Genomic DNA, 24,811 nt, shown 5'->3' with positions numbered 1-24,811 from the left:
AAGTAAACCAAAATGACAGTACTAACCTCAGTGGATCACTGTTTGGATAAACTAGAGCAACCCTATCGCCTGGTTTGAGAGATAGCTGCTCCGGACCTTTGCTGAAAACTTTGGTTGAAAGAGCGTAGGCAATTTTCTGCGCTCGAGACAAAAGTTTTCCGTAGGTTAAAGTGGTAGTCATTTTTCCGTTCGGATCCAGCACGGTCGCCATCGGAGCCTTGAACGAACTTGTGCCGTACCGTTGGAGGGCGGCTTCCAGCGTTCGCGGTAAACCCGATGGGACGATCAACTGCTCGCCTTGTACCGGACTCATGACGTTACCTTCGGGTTTTGGGGCGTTAGGGTCTTTCGGATTGGCGGCAATTTCCAATTCGATGTCATTGTCTTCATAAAATTCCGGCAGCGGTCGACGTTTCGGTCGTTTCAGGGTGTTCAGGAGTTGTTGAATTTTGGCGGAAACCTTCCATCGCCCAGCGGTACCAGTGTCGCCGGGTTCTTGACTTGAGAGATTTACATACCGTGTGACGCGATCTGCTCCCCGTCTTGTGTTGGCACTGAATTGAGTAATGTCCGGTGCAGCATATGGCCGCTGCTGATACTCCGAAATGTCGGTGATGTCGTAGCTGTTTTTCTGATTATAGTAGGTCCGATGCATTGCCGGGGGAGATCCGGCACTGGAGGTATCTGACAGAGTGGCATGTTGGGTGTTCTGCGTGGGTATGCTTTGCGGTGGTCGTCGTTCAATCGGCGCCGGTTGACTTGGTTGTTTCTGTTGGCTTGAGTGATGATGATCGCGGGATGATGGAAGCTTCATTGGTTCTCGTCCGAGAATGTGATCACGTGGAAGGTTGTAGTTATCACGATCCGGTGTGGATATCCTACCACCGATTATACCCTCCTCCGGGATCGACTCGTCGTCTGTGCTGGAATCTGTTAAAAGGACAGAGATTATTATTGGAAGCACCAGTGATGCGCGATGTGTATTGAGTGGGCTTGACGGGGCATGATCATGATCATCGAGAACAAAAGACATTCACAAAAAAGCATTTGATTTTTGAAAAACTGAATCAGTGGATCGAATTGTATGAGATATATTTTATGTTGTATATAAGGTGGGAATAGACGAACTGTGGTGATGATGATGTGTAAAATGTCGACAATTTACCTGAGTCATCATGATCGCGCTCGGGACTACGATTAAGCACAGAGCTTCGTTTGGATGGCATTGGTAAGCTAGGTTTGGGGCGATTTTTTAATGCAGCTAATGCTTGCTGTACAGCTTCCTGGCGTACTTCTGTGGTAGTTAGGTTAGGTGAATCGTTTGATATCGTGGTGATTTGGAGAGGCAGAGCGCGTGGTGTGCGTGTGTGATATTGATGGGTGCCGGTACACGATGGGTGGACAGTTTTGGTTTATTGGCGATGGATCATGATCGATGATTGATGCGATACACACACAGAGTTCATACACCACACAACGGGCACAATGGGACAATAGTGTGTGTCAAGTAGGAGGCAAAAGAAGAGAAACAAGAAAACAAAATCAGAAACTGTGATCTTATGAATGATTTACTATGTGTTGTGTTGTGTTAACAAAGAAGTACGAGTTTGTTTAGCATCAGTCTGGAGTCTCCATTTCACTTTGATCACACTTCCATTCATTCCAGTTGGCGGGAGCTTCCGCTTCATCTTTGTTGCTTGTTTTGTATAGGATTTCGTCATTGCATAACGGACATATCATTAGCTCGGTAATTATGATGTAAATCAATTGTAGTTGTTTTCTTTTACAATAGCAGACGTTGCTGTACGTTTGACTTTCCACAGAGAATTTTTGAAATTTATTTATTCTAAATGCAAAAGAATCAACACTACCGTGGCTAGCAAGAGGATTCATTCAAATTGTATCCATGCCGACAAGACTCGAATTACCTGAATTCTGGTAGCATGACAAGTTGAGGTATAATTTTTTCGGAAATTAGGCGTCACACCTATTTTTCAAAACATTAGACCTGTTAACTTGGAAAACAAATGTCTCGAATTCAATAAGCCACCTAAAAAACAATTTGAGTCATTTGGATAACTTTCAACCATTTTGGTTGAGATTTAGTTATGTAACAAATAAAATGGTTATTTACGATAGTAAAAAAAAGAGTTAATTGCTGATTAATTCAGTTTTTTTTTTAATTTCCGGACGAATTAGTTTGTTTGTCCATGAAATACCTCCAAATCCGGCCTTGGATTGTTTTATAATTCAGTAACACTGAAAAAATAAATTGGACTTTGAAAACCTTTCAAGATCCCGGACTTAAAAAAATATCTCAATTCTGGGACTTGAAAAATTAGTATATCTGATCAGTATCCTGTTTTTTCTTACTTAAATCCTTGAAAATTGTCCAATGCACAATGCACCTTGAATTTTCTTTTTTTTTTCAAATCCGGCAACCGACAAAATTTTAAAATTTCAGCATTTTGAATATTTCCCTTTCTCCAAGAATCTCATAGATTTCTCCAAGCTTGACATTTTGAATTATCTAATTCAGGATCTGAAAAAGTATTTCATTCACATTTTTTATATTCTTAAAATTCCCGTGATCTAGAGAACAAACTCCGAGGCTCAGAATTTAAAATATTGAAAAAAATCTGTCTAATAACACATTTATAGCGTTCAGAATCACTGCAATGATCGATTCTCTTAATTGATTTTTTATTTTGTTAATAAATCGGTTGGATTAAAATTTATCGGTGCGTTTGATGTTACTTTTTCTAGTTATTTATTTTACTTCCTACGCTATATTGGAAAACAAATGGAAAATTGGTTCACTTTACTGTAGCTCAATACACAGTGCAGGCAATGTCTTTTATATAAGGTCCGGACCAACAGGCTTATTGGTGTTGGTGAAATGTGCAAATGTTTAGTGGTGTTCATATTTCATTGCAATGTTTATCTTTTCACACGAAACAGCTGTTGGCAGTGACGTAAATCTCACTGTTCGCAGTATGGAATGTTATGGTAGAGTGACGTCGTCACTTGAGTGTATGTACTTGCAGTCATAGGCATAGCCAGAGGGGGGCAGGGGGGGGGGAGGGCAAATGCCCCCTAAACTCAGCAACACAAAGGCTTTCGGTGAAATAGCATTCGGTCAAATGTTCCATAGTAAATTTTTTTCCCACCCCTCCCTAGCTCGAAACCTAGCTACGCCCTTGCTTGCAGTGCAGTGTGTTTTGTCGGATTTCCCAGTTCAAATCTTCGCGGTTTCTGGCGCGTGATCGACCGTTAATTTTTCGGTCAATAACTCAAAAACGGTAAGATCCACGCTGAAATTTTCTGCACTTAAAGATAAGAAATTTTCACACACGATCATGTTTAAAAGAACTTTCAATTTCCCTCAACCGTTGAAAAAAATCGATTTATTAGTATTTTATTTATATTTATAGATTATTTTTAATTTTGTATTTCTTAGATAATTTCCCTACAATTTCACTAAAAAAACTACTTCTATGCTTGGTTCATGAGTTATTATTTTTGAAAGTTTGTGATGTCCAGGAAAATCTAAAAACTTCAAATAAATTTTTCCGGGAAGTTTTACCACCACATATTTTTGGATTGTTTTTTTCTCAAATTCAACCAAAACTGTACTTGTGGGCGAAATAATTTCGTGTCATTTGCCCGATTAAAAAAAAATCGTAAATTTCTTTAGAAATCTTTAACTTTATACAAATGATAAAGCTAGAGAAAATCGTTACAAATCTTGGATCCAGAACCGTAGTCTGTACTACCAAGAATTTTAAAATTTTGAGATTTGAGATACTTTCTATAAATCTAATGCTTTGACATTTGTTCATACCGCACCACACCACGTGATATCAAACGTCATACATATTATTTCCAGCGAAATCTTGATATAGATGCTGATATCAAGAAAGGCTATAGAGTTCTGACCGGAATTCCAATGGAATTCTGAGATTAAGTACCTCGAAATTCTGAGATGAATTTCATGGGATTTGTGGGGAGAAGTACTAGATTAAAATCCTACGCTATTCTTAAAATATGTTTCAAGTTAGTTGTGAGGAGACCTTCAAGAAGAACTCCTTAGGTGATTTTCATGAGAATTGTATGGAGATTTTGGGGAGGACATCAGGTAAATTTAAGAACTTTCATGAGAATTCAAAGAAAATTATGAACAGAGTTTAAGGGACCAACCTTCAACTGAATTCAAAGAAAAATACCAAAAGAATCGTATGCTGAGGTTGATAAAAAAAAAGTAAGAGGTTGTATCCTAGACTCGACCGTAGATTTGACGTGCTCTGTATCAATATTTGGCGACTATGTTAGGGAAACCATGTTTTTGCAGGCAATCGGTGATAATTTTGATCAACATTGCAACAGTTGGACATTTGCGTAATTTTCAATAGTGACCCATTAAAAATTGATTCATTTTGTCAGCTTCGTAGAAAAATTTCTCTTTCATTATTTTCACCGAAGTCAGAAATCAATAGACGGTCCCTATTATCATACTTCTGGAATTAATCGGGTAGATAATGCCTAACGTCCATTATACCTAACGTCCTTTATGCCCAACGTCCATTATGCCTATCGTACATTATGCCTAACGTCCATATGCCTAACGTCTGTATGCCTAACGTCGTGTACCCAGTTGATTGCATGTTTGGTTTCTACGGTCTTATAAAGAGTTAAGGCTCATAAATACACATCGCATCCGAATTGGAGTAGAGACGAGAAATCAACTTGCAATATTGTTGAGTAATTAAAATAAAACAATGGCAATTCCCAGCAAAAATTGCAAGCAGCATGAGAGCTTATTCAGGCAAAAATATGCTTCTTCATCTAAAACATGGCTTATTGTGCTATTATTCAGCTCAAATTGTTTCAAATTTCCAGTTTTCACGGTTCCCTGGCTACACTGACAGTGGTCCAGAACCCAAAATTAATAACTTCAAAAACATACCAGATAGAATTTTGGTATCCTGTTAATATTTTCTATGGTGCTCAAGTCGCATGTTTCTCCAAAGTAACATTGCAAATTTTATCGTGGTTTTAAAGCATTCTACAAGTCTAGAAATCATGGTCTACAGAACCTTCATAAGACCAAAATAGCTACTTGGTCATTAAAGTGTCCTTTACACCGAATTGAGGGATCTTTGTTGACATATGGCCGATAGACCGAATGCTTGTCCCAATGGATGTGTCGGCGAATGGGTGTTTGCCATGAAGAAGCTTGGCCGAATGGATATTTAGCTAACGGCAGTTCAACAGAGATTTGCGACACGTCAATTTGTCATGAAGTAGTTTAAATCGTAAATAATTTTGGAACGATATTTTATAAACTTAAGCAAAACAAATCTTTTTTGGATTAAAGAAAATCTTTTTAGTAATTTCAGCATCCTTCAATATCGTCTCTTTACAGATGCGCTATGTTTTTTAGAATAAATCATCATTAGCAGCGCTGGTGGTGTATTGGTAAGCGTGATGCGCTATGCTGTCAGTAGTTGTGATATCAAATCTGGCAGCCTTCAAGAATTTTCAAACATCTGTCACCCTAACTGACCCTTCATAGTTTGAGCTACTTGACATTGCGTCATGTGAGTTAAATTAATGCGCGCACTCGTCTAGCGTGCAGCTTATCACAATCAATTCGAGCATTGCGTAGGTGATGACGGCCATTCTCAAACGATGAATGCAAACAAGCCGCATTCTCGAATCGGACAGCTGCTGGGCCCACCAATTGAACGTTAATTACCCATTGACGATCACGCACATAGATCGATTAATAACTTCAGACAGCTTTACAAGTGGTGGTTTTAACTTGAGAAATCAAGAACTGGAAACTTGACGAATAGGAACGTGTGATCAATGTGAAAATATGAGTGTTGTGTCGTATTTCTATTTATGCTGTCGATCATTGCGTCTGGTTGCGCTTTTCGGTCTGGGACCCTATTAATACAACCATTGAACCATTTTCTCAATTTGTTTTGTTTGATCATACCCGATGAATCACGAAGTGAACGTTGCCGATAATTTATTCAAAAAGATAAAATAAAATAAAAACAATTATCATGCAGTATATAATGAAACGGAAAATAGAAATGCAAATTTTAAAAACAAACGTTAACGACCTTTTCGAAACGTACACAACTTTAACCATTTAATTACATGCGAAAGGAAAATCATATATTTGGGAGAGTTAAGTGAAGATTTTTGAAAATGGTGTCCTTAGTCGATACCAATGTATAGAATTCCACGTCATTCACGTCATTGCTATTGTTGTTTTAGGACTAAGCTTGTTAGTAGAGGAATAGTAGAAGAAAAGGAGTGGGTACTGAAGTGGTTCACAGCCGAAAGACAGAGAAAGTGTATATTAATTTTGTTTCAGACAGTAGACATAAATTTCAAATATAAGAATGTTCATCATTACCACTGGTGTAACGACTCTCGTGTCGTCCAATTCTTCTATTATTTCTACTATTATTGCCAGACGTTTGGTTATTACTTGTTCGATCGAAATTGGTTTCTAGTGGCGGCGGCGGCTGTTGGACAGAGCTAGCCGCCGTTGCCGCCTGCTGCGGCGGCTGAGACCGTAAATACTGTTGTTGTTTCTGCCGCATTATTACTTGGTTTTCCGCAATGGAACCACTGTCCGGTGCTGCCACGGACGGAATGGCCGTGGAAGTTGATGGTGACTTTGTAAGTGCCGCCGCAGCCGCCACTATTGCCGGCGAGTGCAGTGCTAGATTACTGAAGTTAGTACTTAGCGATGGTACGTCTTTCCTCAACTGTTCGCCGGTCGATGATTCGAGGGCGGCAAATTGTGACCGGATATATTGTTCGAATGGTCGCAGCGGGTCAAAGCTCGGTTTGTCCGGATGCAACTCTGGCCGTCCCGCAGCTACCGTTGGTGGTCGCAATCGTGTTTGACAATTTAAGCGTGATTTGTTTGATGTGCACGTACGTGTATGGATGTGTGAATGGGTTGTGTGATAAACATGTCCAATGGTGCAGTGAATTGCATCGTTAAGTAGTTTGTAATTGGTGATGGGCCGTGTATGAAACAAAACGCAACAACAAATCGCACAGCACATGCAAAAGAAAGAAAAGAAAAAAAGAAAAATGAATAAACGTGAAAGAAACACAAACTCTGGTGAACTTTGTCCAAGTACAAATAGATCCTAATTAAGCCATTACCGAAATGCGGACTATTAATATGCACAGTATGGTTCATTTGAAATGAAGGGTTATTATTATTATTATTATTATATATGTAAGTTAATGCAAATTTGTTTTTAAATGGACATTTACTACGTAACAATAATTCAACATAGAGTTTAACGATAGCAACATATGTAGAGCTCAAACGCCACTCAACACCAATTTGTTAATGACTTGCAAAAACAAAATCCGGATGAAACAACAATTCATTGGTTCCCACGCAAAGTACGCTAACGCAAGTTTCTATCACTCGTAAATTAAATTGAATTGCATTCATCAGCCATTTTAATTACGCTAGTAAACTGACTTAATCATCATCAGAGCACAGCTTCTGGCTAGACTGTCTCGTCTACGCTCGGTTGCAGTCAGATACACTTGCAAATATGAAGTTGCAGAGGTGCATGACAGAAGTCGTGCAGGGGTTGCTCAGTAGGTGGCACAGTTCAATTCGCTTCTGTCTCTACAAATGACTGTACTCTGATTCTATTAAGCTACAGCGATCATCGACGACGATTAGAAGTCTGACTACTTCGGTGAGTTGATTTGAAATGATTTAGCGGCCGGTGTTAATTTTGCACCATTTTTGCATTAGTATAACTGTGTGACAAGTGCCATCATACTCTATGGCCATAGAAGTCGAGAAATTTTCCAACCCGAAAAATTCCTAGACCGCACCGGGAATCGAACCCAGCCACCTCCAACATTTGCTTGCTTTGTAGCTATGCTCTTACCGACTGAGCTAAAGGTAAGGGTAAGTCTGACTAGGTAAAGTTTTTTTTTGCCACAAGTTCGAACGACAAATGGATCTCTAACTCAAATAGGTAATTAAATTTAAATGTAAATACATTTCTCGATATTGAATTTTATTAGCCTACTAGTACGATTCTAGAAGCCCTTCGGGTTCAAAAGTGTACAGTTCGAAAAAGTAGTTTAAATTTCTATTCAATATGATGAACATAAATGGAGCGTCATATGTCATACAAGATTACATTATAGATCATGTAAAGTTATGAGACATTTAATGAGCTATTACAAATATTGTATGAAACCGTACATCATTATAAGCAATATTTCTTGCAAGTTGTTAGTTTGGGTGATAAGATTTACAAGTTTGCACGCATGGTTGTTTACATCACCAGTAATATTCATAATTTATGTATGTGCAAAGCAAAACTCGATCAATTACTTCAAAAGGTAGAAACAACTTGGGAACTAGATTTTTTTTCATCGACATATGGAGAGTAATTTGATCACGAACACGAATCTAAAGGCACTGCTCAAACCAACGAGATAGGGAGAAATATCGAGATATAGAACATCGACAAATGGAGAGTTGACTGTATCATCTAAACTGAAAAGCAAAATAATGACAATAATTAATCCATAAATTCATGATGTCAATAATGTTTTTATCAAATAAAATATTAAGTCTTCTAGACATGTCTTCCAGGTTTAAGCTTAGGCATGACTCAGACATAAACAACATTTTCTGAAGTCGATGAATTCTTGATGATTTTCCATATCCTTGATCATGAATGTTGAAATTATTTGTATTTAATTTTATTTCAGAATTTCCCTAGGAATTCTTACCGATATGTTTTCCGTCTCTACAGTAAGATTACTTCTGAATCTTCTTCATCCTAACATTTGGCGCTGTCATACGAGCTTTTGCCTGCTCTAAATTTTAAAAATTTCTTCAGAATTTTCATTGGATTCCTCTCAAAGTTTTCTAGGATTGCTTTCAAAAATTATTTTTAATTCTACTAAGAATACCTTTAGTATTTTCCTCGAATTCTCTTTAAATTTTCATCAGTATTCCCAGCCAACACTGAGCATTCTTTTAGAATCTGATTATAATCCTTCTGAAATTTTTCTCACAATCATTTTTTTTTCTGAAAGTTATCATTGAATTCTACTTAGAAATAACTTGGAACGCTCCTTAGAATCCACCAGGAATTCTTCTCACAGTTCAAACTACATTTCAGTCAGGACTTGCTTAAATTCTCATGCAAAGTTTTCTTTTCGCATTCAAAGTCCTGTTAATTACAAACATTGTCAAGACCTAGCTGATTTTGTAATGTTTGAAATTTTACAAAATTTGACTTCTTCGTCCAACATTTTGTAACAAGTGTAAGTATTGCGTCCAAGATTGGTGAGATTAATCACGTGTATTTTCGAATATTTTGTTTTTAAAATCCAAGAAAAGGTTTACATGTTTGTAAAAGGTAAAACGTCCTAGAATGCCCACGAAGGCTAGTCGCAAGAAAGCTATACATAATAATCAAGTGGAAGTAGACGATAAACAGCGTCAAGTGAGAGTAAACTTAGGAGTGGAGTTAAACAGAGTCGAGGACGTTGCCACGTACTGTTACATCCAGGACCTCGCGGTTTAAACGTAAAGTTTACGGTAGGCCGTTCATCGTTCGTATAATCAACCACGCCAAACGCCAGTAGTGGTCACCACGAAACCAGACAGACCAACTGTTCCACGGGACTGTTGAAGCCTCGAGTCCGTTACCATACTCGAGGAACGCACGGGACAAATGAAAGGCTCCACTGAAGGCTGCAACCGAAACAAGCGAAGCGAGAAGAAGGAAGCAAAGGAGAACGGCCACCCCTGGCCAACGAGAAGAAGCAGCACCAGCGGAAGAAGTGAAGCGTCGGCGAAGGCAGTGGCAGGTGAAGGGGTCCCGAAGACAACGAAGCAAACAGTACTAGCGCAAGGTAGGATTAGAACAGTAAGGAAGTAGGAGACGTTAGGTTCGAGACCGTTCGTGAAGTGGGAAGGAAGCAATACGAATAAAAGCGAATAAAGTGGGAGTTTTATCCGTAGTACTGAGCGTGTGCCGACCCTGAGGATTGAAGATGGGAGTCTCATCAGTACTGGGAGTAACACCGCACTGGCACGTTGCAATTTTTGAAAATAACACAAGATTTTTAAATTTTGCCAAGTTCAAGAATATTAAAACAATTTCTATGTTCAAGTTCAAACTAGCAAATTCGACCTAATGACCAATTCAGCTCAATATAGTTAGGTCAAATATGTATAATAGGGGAAATGGCTCTAATGTTGACCTATGGATCTACGGATTGGGCCCATCGCTAAAAATGTGCTATTTATCAATTTTATCTAGATGAACGCGTCATTGGGACGGTACTAATGGATAATTTTGGTCGCTATTGAAAATTTAGTCGATTGCTGAATTTATGTATGGGCCCAAATTAGGAAAATTAAGGCCGACATTACATCCTTCTTCTTCTTCTTCGCATTTCAAGCTTATTGCATATCGCATATAAGCTTATTGCGTGCTCTCAACTTAGTGTTCTAGATGCACTTCCACAGTTATTAATTGAGAGCTTTCGATGCCTGCCTGTACCATTTTTGCATTGGTATAATTGTGTGGCAAGTCCAATCATACTTCTATGCCCAGGGAAGTCGATAAATTTTCCAACCCGAAAAATTCCTAGACCGGACCGGGAATTGAACCCAGCCAACTCCAGCATGGTCTTGCTTCGTAGCTGCGCCTTTACCAACTGAGCTAAGGGAGGCCCCGACATTACATTTATTTCCCCTATATAAATAATGTTGTCCACTCTTTCGACACGATGTTAACAGGAATGCCTTTGTGTCTGAAATGTACTGTAATGCACCGAATGACGGATTTTTCCTTAAATTAAATATTACGTCTACTTTGTTACGATTTACGTGCTATTTGCTAAATGGTTTGTATTGAGTATCATTTTTTTTTTGTTTCTTTAAAAGTGTCTGGATTTATGAACTGATCTCAGATAGATCTCAGCAATGATATCATCCTAGTCTAATTGTATACATTATTATGAATTTTAGCCCGGAATGAATTAGAAATATACACCCTGCGCTTTGGTCAGATAGCGTATAGGGCTTCGTTGTGCCAATTTGGTCGTGGCACATTTCGAGTATGAGAGAGTGATTGCAGTTTGCTCAAAAGTGCCTGGGTAAATTGCAAGTACTTTCGATGATTACCCGTAGTTGTTACAGTGAAGATATACACCAATATTATCGTTTATTTCTGGACGTGTTTGTCATACAGAAACATTTTTATTTGATTTTGTGTGGTGGATGAATTTCGGGCGTGGACGGGCATATGGGTGATAATACGAATAAGTTTACGTTAGGATTACGTTTAAAAAATTGAGAAATGTATCGCTTCAGTTTGAGAAGCACTTGCTTTCGCAACCGATGAACCATTCTGACGGCCCACATTACCGTGCAGGCGCCGTGTGTTGGCAGGGTCCAATATTGGCCAGTTTGATGTTTATAAAGTACTATCAGTTAAAACTGTATTTTCAGCTTTATCGCTATACATTCTTAGGTGTTTCTTAGAAGATTATCATGTTGGTGTATGCTGATTCAAAGAGTAAATGGTATTAACATTGAGCTGTCCATAGTTGGGAGATGCTGAACTTCACAGCAAAAAATAAATTTTAATATTACATCCAAGAGGATGCACTTCATTCATGTCGAAAATCTCATATAATTTTTATGGCCACAAAAATAAACAAATGCAGTAAAAACAGCGTAATGTCAGTTCATGCACTGCATTAATGATAATTTTGTCCATTTTGGCAAGTAATATTAAACCATATTTTTGACACGCAGGTTCAGAGCGAGACAATGCCACTGAGATTTGGTTAGTTGGGTATTCAGATGAAACTATTACTTTAAAAAACTAATCCTGGTTGTATCTCTTTTTCGTTTGCATGTAACACTGTTTGATATTACTAACCGCACCGAGTCTTCATTCTGGGTGTTGAGCGAACCTGAAGAAGAAGAAGATGACCATGAGCCCCTTCTCGGAACGAGCGTATTGTTGATGGACCTGGTTTACGATTCAAGGATGGATTCTGTGATGATGAGTATCACAAAAAAGGTAAAATAAGTAGCACGATCTTCATCGAAATGTAAGTATTATTGACAATAATCATAACAATCAACTCGTATATACATTGAAATAAATATATAAAAAGGAAGGGACTGTCCAACAGGGCACCCGATTGAAGCGATTTGGACGGGGAGAGTGGGAATGTCAACTCCCTGTTGATAACATTTCGTGGATAAAGGGCGGGCTCTTCTCCCCACTCATTGGGGCATCTTCATGTTTGGGGGCTTGTCTTTTTGACCAGTTGGCTGATCAAGTTGCTGGAAAGAGATTCTTTATTGTTCCGTAGATGCATATAGGCGACTTTGCCTATCGCTCTACCCAATCCGTTTTTGGCCTTTCATACAGTGACATGTTGAGGACAATCAGAGGTTATTAGGCTTGATCAAGACAAACAGAGAAGAGAGCTCACTGCTGTCGGACTTAGTTTTCGTGCTACAATGGGTGTTAAACCATTATAATATAATCATCATCATCAGAATGAATGAGAAATATACAAAATGTAGCTTTAAACATGTCAATTGAACGTAGATACAGCCATTTAAAGCATGTTTAGAAAGGTTGGACAGGCCTGCTTTACGGTATTTCTAACAATCAATACGAAAGATGCTTTCGTGTTTCCATGGGTAACAAGAGGATTGAGGAACATGCGGACTTATGTCTCTGATCGTGTAAAAAAAATTAAATTTTGTGTTTTTTTTTTAATAACCATTCACTTACCCCTCTACTGTAATACCTTTCATTATGCTAAATGTTGTGTCAAACAACATGATTTTGCCTACTGCTTGATGAAGCGAAGAGTGTACAATACTGTTAACACTTCGAACACGATGCCTCCGGTAACATGTGTAAAGGAAAACTTGCAATATTTGAAAAATCATAGCTCAGTCATTTATTGACGCCATTTGAAACAACATATTTTTACAATTTATTCAGTATCAATAGATGAAAAACCTATCGATAAGTTGCTGAGTAATAATTTGTTAATCATTGTCAATTTTTAGTTACACATTTTACCGGAGGTATCGTGTTCAGAGTGTTAATAAAATATGTTTGGCATACAACAACATTTAGGTCCTTTTAACTTTCTTTTGGCTGACGGGACATCTCTGTCGGACGGGGGATTACCCCTCCTACGCTGGAGCTCCGATCTCTTTCAGAACCCTACATAACTTTGATGTACCAGATTGCATTGCCTGTATTGTTAGTCGGAATCTGTTTTAATTGCTTCTATTTGAGTACCAGTGAATTGTAAGCCAACTCCGTTACAAAATTTGCAGGCATTTTATAGAGATGAACTAGCCAACGGCTAAAAATTTCTCTAATAAAGACAAAAAAAGCTTGGTTTGGCCAAACTGAAATTAAAAATATTTTTATTTAAGTACACTGAAACTTCGGAAAATTTTCAAGATCTCGGCTTTTAAATTTGATCTAAGTACCGTTCCGATTCAAATTTCGGACGATTCAAATTTCGGACACTTTCATTTTTAATTAAATATTACATCCAGTTAGAAACAAAGTAATAATGTTAGATGATCGTGGAGGGCACTAGTCAAAAAAATTTAAAATTTACAAGACATGTGGATCATATTCGACCGAGATAATCAACTTTTAAAAGTGTCCGAAATTCGAGTTTAAGTGTCCGAAATTTGAATCGGCACGGTACTATGATTTGGTTTTTTTTGCGTTACTGATTTAGGCAAATATTTACCTTTCCCTATCCATTTGGAGATTGAAAAAGTTGACAAAGAATTACATGTTCAAGGCTTAGAAATTACTTAAGATTCTCAATTGAAAACATTATCACCACCTTGGGTTTGAATACTTATCAAAACTCTAGGGCATTGTTATTTTTTAGATCTAACTCTTAAGTTTTGGTAGCGCAAACTACGGAAAAGTTAAGAATTTCGAGCTTGATGAATTATACAAGATTCTAAGTGAAATATTCGAGATAAGGGACTTAGAATATTCTTGAAGAATTCAAAATATAAATTTAATTTTAGAATTTTTTTTTTACATATGTACGTATTTAAAGTACATATAGTACATATAAGTACATATAAAAATGTATTTTAGGTTCAAATCAAATTACTGGTTTTTCTCGATTGTATTGATTCCCGGTTTAACCGTTTCAGTTGCAGCTAAAGCTGTTTCCAAACAACCTACTAGTTCTAACGGGACGTTACAATAAATCAGTTCAACAGAAGATCTGAAGCTTATTGCATATCGCATATTAGCTTATAGGTGCTTTCAACTTAGTGTTCTAGATGCACTTCCACAGTTATTAATTGAGAGCTTTCGATGCCTGTACCATTTTTGCATTGGCAAAGTCCAATGAGATTGGCTCTTCTTCATTCAACTCCACTCGTGTTTGCCTCCAAGACTTTTACAATTCCTCTGTAAATTTTGATCTGACCATGTTGCAAGAAATCCGTGGAATACCAGATCACCATCGGTCGATGATTGTCCCCTTAATTTTTGCAAACAAGTACCACCATGTCAGTAACAAAAAGAGTTTTTTCACAGATGGGTCAACTATAAACGCTTCCACTAGATTTGGAGTATTCAACGAATTTCATGCGGAACTAGCAGCCAGAGCAAATTGCCTCGCTACCATCTGATCACTATTTTATTTTTACTCGTTGGAGGCTATTCGATCAATGAGGCCGATGAAGCACTCCTCGTATTTCCTGACCGAAATCCGAGCTATACTGCTCCTATACTATCACCTTATTTTGGGTCCCATCTTATTGCTCAATTCCGGGTAATGAGAAAGCGGACTCGCTAGCTAAGGTGGGCGCTATGGAAGGCAATATTTTTGATCGACAAATCGCCTTTGCGGAAATTTTTTCAATTACCCGTCAGCAAGTCCTCACCAACTGGCAACAAAAATGGAATAAGAGTGATCTGGAAAGATGGTTACATTCTATTCTCCCACAGGTATCGAAAAAGCCGTGGTTCAAAGGATTGGACATGAGTCGTGACTTTATACGTGTCATGTCAAGGCTCATATCCAATCACTACTCGTTAGGCTCGCATTTCTTCCGAATCGGGCTCGCAGGCAGCAATTTGTGCGCTTGTGGTAGTGGCTATCACGATATCGAACACGTGCTTTGGTCATGCACCCTCCATTGTGTGGCTAGATCCGAGTTATCCGCATCCCTCAGGGCCCGAGGAAAACAACCTTTGCGGCCCATTAGAGGCATCTTGGCGAGCCGAGATCTCGACTATTGCAATTTAATTTATGTGTTTTTAAAATGGATCGATTTGAGGATTTAGTAGTTAGTGTCATCTTGTGTTCTCTCAAGTTGCTAGGTCCCCATCGGTGTACCTCCATGTTCGTCCTTTTCTCGAGTATGTCGCTTAGTTCTAGATTAAGAGCACATTGCTCGAAAACACCTTGTATTCTCAATCCCTAACCTGCCATCAATTTGTTACAATTTGTTACCCCTAACCTCGAGATAGCCGCGAGTTATCGGCCACCGCTTTACTAACGTTAATTTTAAGTAATTTTGTAACCCACACGATGAATATCGGCTCCGCAAAGCCACGGCAAATGGGTCTGGAAAAATAAACGCATTATAAAAAAAAAAATAGTTTGAGTGGTGAATGGTTTTTAAGGTGATTCCTTGTAGAGTCCACAAATGGCCGCCACGTAGGCTATACATGCACTTCCACTTCGAATTTTCAATTACACAAATCTCGGAAATCGGAGCCCTATTTCACATGAAATTGCTACTTCATGTATACTGCAGTGCAGTAAACGCGGAGTAACAATTTGAATGTTGCACGTGTCGTTGAAGCTGATATGTGTGCACTTAAAGTTTGGAAGTGGTTCCGAGAATAATGATGTCACAGCGATTCACTTTAAACAACTCGAATGAACACATCCCCATATAACCAGATAAACCATCTACTACGATTTGGTGACAATCACCAAAAGGTCTAGTAGTTCTAGATAAATAATCTCAAATTATATTGCAAAGTTCGAATGGCATCAAATAACACTGTAAACTGCTTGACAAAGAGGTTCATTGGTTCAAAAATCACATCGTCAATGGTTTTACACTGACGCATATTGCAAGCACCGTAGTTTTTTATTGGATTCAAAAAAAAAAGAAGTGCAATTAACATTTCCATTTCTGTGAATGTCACAGTTTTTGGTACGAACTACTTTCCAAATGTCCAGTATTCAAAAAAAAAACTCGAAAACTAAATCTCATGCGTGAGATTATTCGCCTATGAGTTTTGTCTCGCGAAATTCAGCTGCGCAAAAATCACGGATGAGTTTATTGGTTCAAAAATTAATTCGTTTATATTTTGTCGTTATCCATTGTTCGTGGTGGTACTTGTTGGAAAAGTAACAAAACATTCATGTTCCTTCCATCAATTGACGTTTGACCGAATTGCAAGATATGGAATAAATTTTTGGCGTTGTGAGTGGGAGTGCGTGCAAAAGATTTGTTTGCAAATTCGCGCATGAGTTTATTCGCTCAGGGCTGTTTAATTAATGAGATTTGATAATGATAATTTCTGAACACTGCAAATGACAATGCGTGTGTCTATTTGACATAGAATAATATTAATGCAATTCAGATCGATGATAGTATAACAAAGACCAAGTTAATATACTTCATTGGCATCATCGTTGTTTCCATACACTGTGAGAAAATTTAAGATGTTTCGAGAGTGCTGCCACTCTCAAATTTGCAGGAGTATTACTTGAGAATTTAAATAGGGGAAGAATGGCAGTAATGGCACTAGTGCTCTTTGACCTAACTTAAAAATAAGTTTTTCTATATTTTTCAACGTAGGCATACGTAAAAGCTTTGAGACTAACTTCCTGTGGAAGAAATTAAGATTTTTATGAAAAATTCAAGGTTATGGCTGACAAGACTGGTACACTTCCCCTAAGAAAATATATGTGAATTCCTAGCATATCTTAAGAAATTCTTAACATATATATCATCTTTTCTCTGAACCCTGATAAAGTTCTATGATGTTTCGACCAATATCCATTATATGTTTTAATGAATTAATGTGAATCTAAAAACACATAAAAGTGGATCAATTAGTTTAATAATATTACTCTAAATGAAACGACGATTACTGGAAAGAATGGGAAAACGCTACTAGCTACATATTCCAACAAGAACATCTATAAAAAGTTGATAAATGATGAACTACTACGAAGTTGCAACCCAACATAATCGAATACTTAACATCTGCAAGCAGCATGTGACTTTTTAATGCGCAACTAAAGCTATAAAAACGATCAGATGGAAGGCACTTGTAGTTCACTCCGATTCCAACAAGAGTTCTTAAAAATTCATGATCTGAGTTGTGCGAGTCGATTTTGGTTGAATTGAAATGGTTTGAAATATGAGAACAAATGATCGTGCAGTGATTTAATTTTCGATGATTTTCGACTGTGCTCTTCCTAGTGAAGATCTGCTTTGCTAACCTGAATGGTATCGTTTCTCATTGTGAGTGACTCTTCGCTGCGTGCTGCGCCTCGTTCTGTTCTGCTGGATCTGCTGCTGCTGAGAATGATGGTGGCCGCTGCTTGAGCGGTCATTACGTTCTCGACTACCTCCACCACCGCCACCTCCTCCGCCTCCCCCGCCGCTGCCGGAGGAGGCGAAGATGTTCTGCTTCTGCTGGGATGAAGGATGGTGCAGGTGCGATTGGATGTCATTTACATAGCCTGGGTTATTACCACCACCACCACCGCCTCCGCCACCTGACGGCACAAATTAGTGTCAACAAGCGAGAAATTAACGATACAATTACACAACAGCTAGCTACATCTACAGTTATTACTACATACAGAAATGATCTATAAATACTCGGACATTAATGCCAATTTTCCTAAACCGTCTACGACCGCCGGAAGGTGCATATTTCGCCAAAGAGAGTGAGGTAGCATCGAAAAGGAAACGTCGACGCATTTTCTTCCGCGTGCGTCAACCATGTAAACGCGCCGCTCTTCAACAATATCGGTCTGTCTCTTCACTGATATCTGTGCGCCTCTTTAAGAAGAAATGGAGTTAATTGACGGGCAAACGATAATGTTGAAGTAATTTTCCACTTTCTTGCTAATTATCGCCTCCCCCCGTTTGCCGTGCTCAAATGCACACGGACGCACAACTGGTCCCCGATCGGAAAGCCGGAGAACATTACCGGGCGGGTGCAATAAACTGTCATAAAGAGGCGCACAGAGATGTATCGTTTTTGTTCATTCATTCATTCTGTCATTCACTCGTTCGCGGTTATGAAGACCTTTTCACATGTACCTATAGATAGGAAGGTAGGTGCACTGGTGCACAAGAAGTGAGTGACACATTCTTTCAGCTCCAGTCAATGTTGCGCTTTCATCATCTTACTGTCGCACTGCATTCATTGAGTGAGATGGATTGCGATTTTTCTTTCGCTCTCTAATTTGTGGTAAATTGTAGCACTTTCGCGTGACAAATCGTCGCCCTTTGCCGAGACAATTAAGCAATTGAGGACTGGGGTGTGAAATCGTTTGAGTGAACATGAGCTTATGAGCATTGAGATGCCTGCCAAGGTGTATTAGAATTGTATCATTGGAAAAGCTAAAGATTGCACATTGTCCCTCAAGAGGATTTGTGTTTTTCATTGTGAGGATTTTGAAATTATGGAACCTTATTTAGCTCTTAAAGTGTACTCAGATAAAATAGATGAGATGGCTCTAATTTTGGCCTATTGAGGCTCTAATGTGATGATAGCTCTAATGTTGGCCTAAAGATTGAGCCCATCGATAAAAATCTCCTGTTCTTCAATTTTTCTTAGAACAATTCGTCATCTGGACAATGCAAATGGATATTTTTGTGCCATTTGAAAGTCAATATTTAAAAAAACACAGCTTACTGTTCTGCTATTATGCACATTGAAGTATACATCTGTTTGCATTCAAGCTAAAATTACCGAACAAAAGTTTGTTTACATAATTCACAAAGAAATGTGTGCAAAGTGAAAAAATCGCGATCCATCTCCGGTGCTAAGGCTTGAACACCAAATTTATCTTGAAAGAATATGTAGTTACTACTTCGTCTGTTAAGTAAGATGCGGTAATTTATTATCGCTCTTTGTCGGATATCCTCACGTAGGTAGGTATGTGCGATGCAAGTTTCGTTGAACCGTTAAGAAGTTGTTATTTATCATCGAATGCCGAAAAAGGCGAGAACGAGTGAATGAAGCGCGAATGAGTAGAGCTCGCGCCGGCCGGCCGGTTGTCATTTTACCTTGTCAGCAGGAAAAAAAAAGACCTGCTGTAGGATTAATTTCCCACAAAAGGTTGGAATTTTTATGCCGTTACTGTGAATTGATTGCACTTTCGACGCGGATGACCTGTTGTTGGGAGATTTTTTGAATGACCTACTTGCTTCGTTGAATTTAACTACTTACATGCTACATGAAACTGAGTGAAAAATATGTAATGTATGAGTAATTCATTACCTTGTTGTGCATTTTTTGCTAGATATGGCTGCAGTAGTCGTGTTCGCTTCTTTTCATATCCTTTCTGAGTGATGTCACCTGGAGAAAGAAGAAATGAAAAACGCAATTAGCGACATTAAATAGTTCCACGAATTCATGCTATCGTAGGAAGTCAACACTCCCCGTTCGCTGGAAGTTCAAGGCCAATGTTCCTCATTTCGTAACCAACCACCTACTTGGCTTGGTTTTTCTTACCAATCTCGTTATCTTTATGGAAAGGCGGTGTCGTCGTCGTTGTGGAGCGTAGGTGGGTTGCGTGAGGTAATAATATACGGTTCACCGGTTGTCAGAGTCGATTTGTCCACACGGTGTCGGAAATCAAAGCGTAAACCATTTAAGTTAATAGCACTAGATAATGATGCGATTACAGCAATAAAATAAAGTCTTTTTACGATCAATAAGCAAAACATGGAGATGGCACGTCGCGGTATATCCAAGAGAAGGCAAACTGCAAATGAGCTTGCTTGGCGTAGAAAACCTTTTCAAGCGCAAGACGATGTTTGCATAAATAATGACAAACATTCGCCTGGGATAGGTCTCGTAGACAAAATTTCGCAACTGAAAAACACTCCCACTTTGCGGGGGACTAAGTTACGAAATGCGATATCCATTGAATGGTGCATTTAAAATTATAATTTCTTCAGTATTTGGGTTGGTAATTCAGAACAATCTCAGTTCTGGAATTATGATTCACACAATTCATACATGAGCTGCCTCATGCTTGTTTGACCTCCTTCTCAGACTGGAGGGTTAATGTGTATCTTCGCATTAGTACATTTCCCTTTTAAATTTGTTCAATTTTATTCTTTGTTCTAATTTGCAAGCGAGCGCACGTCAACGTGTCGGTGAAACCGAACGTCTGGGAGGTGAACAGTGGATTTATTGGTAGATTATACGGATGCACACGTCGTTGTTGATTGGAATATAAATTGAGATTCGATTGGCGCTTGTGGGTGGAATGATTTGTGGTTAGGCTTAGAGTGTCTCGGATCTCTCCAAGTCATGTAAAGTGAGCATAATAAAGCAAATTTATGGGCCGATAATGGTTATGGATGTTGAATGAAGAAACGCATGTCATAAACTATAAAGTGATTTAATCAATACATTGGAATTTTATGTAGAACTGAGTCGATACAATCGGTGGAGCTTTCCCGTGGAGAGGAGAATGAAAAGCTGAGATTTCTTTAACAATTCCTTCGTTTTGAAGAACTTTTTTGGAAACCTATTTTGACGGAAGCCATAATCATTCTGGAAATGTATACCTATTCAAAACTAAGATTTTTATGGGAACTTATACGGTTGGTAATTCAGAGATCAGAGACCGTTTTTGCATTGGTACAGTATAAATACTCTATGACCAAGGAAGTAAAGAACATTTCCAACACGAAAAAATCCTGGACTGGGTCGAGAATCGATCCCACCGTTCTCGGCATGGTATGCTGCTCCTATACTAACTTAGTGTATTGGTAGACCTCAATCATAGTCATCAGGAGGTTGAAACTAACAATTCTACTCCACACAGCGATAGTAAATAATCTCTGCTCAAACTAACGAAACTGCCCCATAACGTGCGTAGATCATCTTTTCGTGGTACGTTACGGGATGTAAGATCTACCAAAGAATCAAAGGAACACATCTTAGTCCTTGTTACTTTTTATGCCTTGCTGATAGTGATAAGTCTACGGGTTGCCTGGACCGAGGATGATCTTGAAACAAGGAAAAATGAGTTAGTCTTCACCTATGTGATTCCTTGTCTTGACCTTTCGTCATATTTGGTGTTTCTCATTGTCGGGCCATTTTTGATGAGAATTCAGAATTATTATAAGCGGTTGTACCTGAGAATTCCCGGAAATCGGGAAGAATTTTTATCCATTAACCATATTATGTTTATTTTTTTATTCATGCAATGAAGAAAGCCGCCAGTCGTTTCGGATGATATTGGGAAGGTGCGGATTGAGCTTAATGCAAAAACAGCTCATTGAAGAGGTCCAGCTTTCCACCCCACCACTGGTTGTTAAGGTGATCCACTCATCACGCCGTCTGGTGCACGACAGCTGTGGGAAAAATTCCACCTTTTGAAGCTGACTTGCTCCTGCCGCTGCAGGTACCACTCACCAACAGTGATAAAATTATCACTTTTTATAGTTGTACATTTCCAAAAGTTTTTTTGTTATGGAATACTTAAAAAAGTATATATGTACCCCCTGTAGTATTTTGATTTACCCCCTGTACCTTCCCGCAAGACGTAGTCTACGTCAAAAAATCTGTATGATTGAATGATACGTTGCTTTAATAAATAAAAATATCTGAAGGAGAACTTAGAACCGAACTTAACAAAACCTGATATTTATTGATACCGTTTACTTCAAAAGGGTTTTATGTATTATACTGGACTTTCATGTTATTTAAGCATCACGAATTTTTGCTTGCACTTGCCTAAAACAGTTCTAGTTTGTATAACTCAGCAAATTCTCTATGAATAAAACTCCAAATAAGTTAAAATAATGAGAGTCCGTAATTTTTATTTGGTGGTTATCCCATTTGCCCCATGCCTGTGTTGGTTAGTCATATTTTATGCTGCATTTAGTAGTTTAAGATGCTAAACGTCTGATAACAGATTTAAAGTGGTCATTTTATACGATAAATGAGAAGATGAAAGAAGATGAAAGTATAGAGATGATAGTTCCGCTTAGCATCTTCAACTATGTAAATTGTTAACTTCACGCACAAGTAATACAAACAAAATAGTTAAAGTGCATTTAGTATCTTTCCCAATCATTTCGGTCATACATTCATAATGCATAAATAATGTCGGGCAATGTCCACTACTGATTTGGGATAATTCATCAATTATTGCTCATCACGCAATTGTTGTACAATTCACCTTTTTATCCATGGCGAAAATTGTTGTTGAAAACGAATGTAAACTAGCTGGAGACATCTCATCGTGCCTGTTCGCGATTCGAGATCAATTTTCTTCTCCCGTCATCCAACTGGTACAACTTTTTAAAACCTCATGAATCGTAGAGCACTGCTATAAAATAAACTGAGATTCCGAGTTCTAACTGAAGCACACTTTAGCTTGACGATTCTCTTGGAACCAGTCATGGATCATGATAGGATGTGGTATACACTTAGAAATTATCGCCGAATTCGGTAATTTTTACCGAAATCTGAACAGCTGAACTGTTCGGTATAATTGATGCAATTCAATTCAATTGCTTTTCAGCTACTTTGAAACTTAATCTCCACTAGAATGACAAAATTTGAGGTTGAACATGTTTTAAAAATAATTTTAAATTCAATAGCCTTTAAAATGAAGGTCAAAGGTTTACCGAACATTCAGCCGTTCTGATTTCGGTAAAATTTACCGAACACGGAACCAAAATCTTAGTGTGTAGGGAGATGCTCAACCATGTTTACAAACTTTTTGCGACAGCTTCTACTGTCTTCAGTAGGCAATGACGTTTGTAAAAGATCCGGGCCAACAGGCCTATTGGTGTTAGTGAAATGTGCAAATGTTTAGTGGTGTTCATATTTCATTGCAATTTTTATCTTTTTACACGAAACAGCTGTTAACAGTGACGTAAATCTCACTGTTTGCAGTATGGAATGTTATGGTAGAGTGACGTCGTCACTTGAATGCTCAGCAATGTTTACAGTATTTTTGCTCCTAACACCAGCTGCCTGTTGGCCTGGACCTTATATAAAAGACATTGGTCAGTAGGAAGTAGACTTCATTTTGACATATTTTCTGCTTTCGCCGCGCTGCAAACGTTTAGACGCAGTAGATGTTTATCACTATTTTACTTAGGCTCTGAACCATTTGGCGGATTTTTTAACTTTTGTTTAAAATTTGACAGATGGAAAGTTATCGATTAACCCTGCTATCCATGCGTGGTTATTTCTGACAGACAAGAAGTTAAGTTTTCACAACCGTGGATGAGTTCTGCTCGGTAACCCAGGGATTTTCGAACATAAGAAATAACTTTCGAAAAGTCACTTTTAATCACGAGTTAAATTTAACTCGGCAAATGGTTCACAGCCTTAAAATGATTTTGATTTTTCCAGACATGCGAAGGGTAAAACGATTAGACGATGTCGAAAAGGGCTAAATCCGGATTCTGGCACATTCTGGTCGATCTCATCGTGAGATTTCTCTGAAGATCAATAGATCAGAAAAGGTTGTTAGAAATTATCTAAAAAATCTGAAGGAATATGGTTTCAAGGTACGTACCAAGGGAATTCAAAATTGACAGCCAGACAAAAAGGACAAATTCGGGTTGAAGCAACGCAAAATCACTTGAGTTGCCGCCGGATTATTACCAAACTCGATCTTCCAGTGCACGAAAGTACCGTTAGTCGCGTACTCTATGCGTCTTCACACATAAAATGGACAAAACCAAAGCCAAAACCGAAACTAACATTCCAGCATAAAGTCAATCGGTTGAAATTAGCATAGGACAATGCACTGGACTAATGAATGGAGCTACGTATTTTTTCTGATGAGAAAAAGTTCAACTTGGGTGGTCCTGATTGCTACAGCCATTATTGGCACGATTTAAGGGATAAAGGGGTCAACAGATCGAAGAGAAATGTTGGAGGCGAAACGGTTATGTTATGGGGTGCATTTTCCTACGATGTTCAGCTTTCTATCTGCTGGATTTCCACGAGAATGAACTCGACCACTTACTGTGAGCTCCTGGAAGAAGTTTTGATTCCGTATCTGGAGGACTCGGCTGTTTTTCAGCTATCCTGCCTCAATCCATGTATCCAATCAAAGGCAAAAGAAATCACCGTTCTTGAATGGCCATTTAGTTGTCTGGATTGTAACCCTATCGAGAACCTTTGAGGAATAATGACATCAAAGGTTTACGTAAATGGACGTCAGTTCAACACTGTGAAGGACCTCAAAGCGGGCATAAGGGAATACTGGGAGCAAATCGAAGCACAAACAATCCAGAATCTTGTTACCTCAATGCCCAAGCAAATATTCGAAATCATCAAGAACAAAGGAGGAGCTACCAACTACTAAAGAATCAACAGTTCATGAAAAATTTGAACTTCTTTTACTTTTTCAACAGTGGCTAAACAAATGCAACACCTTGTTTTTATTTTTGTTATGATTCGAAGAACTATTTTTGAAG

At 38.4% G+C, this 24,811-nt stretch overlaps 1 protein-coding gene across 12 annotated transcripts in view; it reads right to left on the bottom strand.

Moving 5' to 3' along the window:
• DIP2 (disco-interacting protein 2) overlaps positions 1-24,811 on the bottom strand; it is a 321,435-nt gene that overhangs the window by 19,192 nt on the left and 277,432 nt on the right. For 3 of the 12 annotated variants that reach the window (XM_065229771.1, XM_065229714.1, XM_065229717.1), the window contains 4 exons: positions 19,626-19,703; positions 6,434-6,904; positions 1,166-1,294; positions 27-930 (listed from right to left, as the gene is read on the bottom strand). In XM_065229771.1, the coding sequence (XP_065085843.1) occupies positions 27-930; positions 1,166-1,294; positions 6,434-6,904; positions 19,626-19,703 (1,582 nt within the window). Of the gene's footprint in view, positions 1-26; positions 931-1,165; positions 1,295-6,433; positions 6,905-17,607; positions 17,887-19,625; positions 19,704-24,811 lie in introns of all 12 variants that reach the window. The other 9 variants (XM_065229745.1, XM_065229755.1, XM_065229776.1 and 6 more) reach the window with 8 other exon arrangements.

The sequence above is a fragment of the Ochlerotatus camptorhynchus genome, unplaced genomic scaffold (assembly GCF_037179485.1).
Source record: "Ochlerotatus camptorhynchus isolate MF236.1 unplaced genomic scaffold, CSIRO-AGI_Acam_v1.1 ptg000025l, whole genome shotgun sequence".
In the NCBI taxonomy this organism is placed as follows: Eukaryota; Metazoa; Arthropoda; class Insecta; order Diptera; family Culicidae; genus Ochlerotatus; species Ochlerotatus camptorhynchus.
Note: the sequence above shows the minus strand (reverse complement) of the source record. Positions and strands in the feature narration are given on the sequence as shown.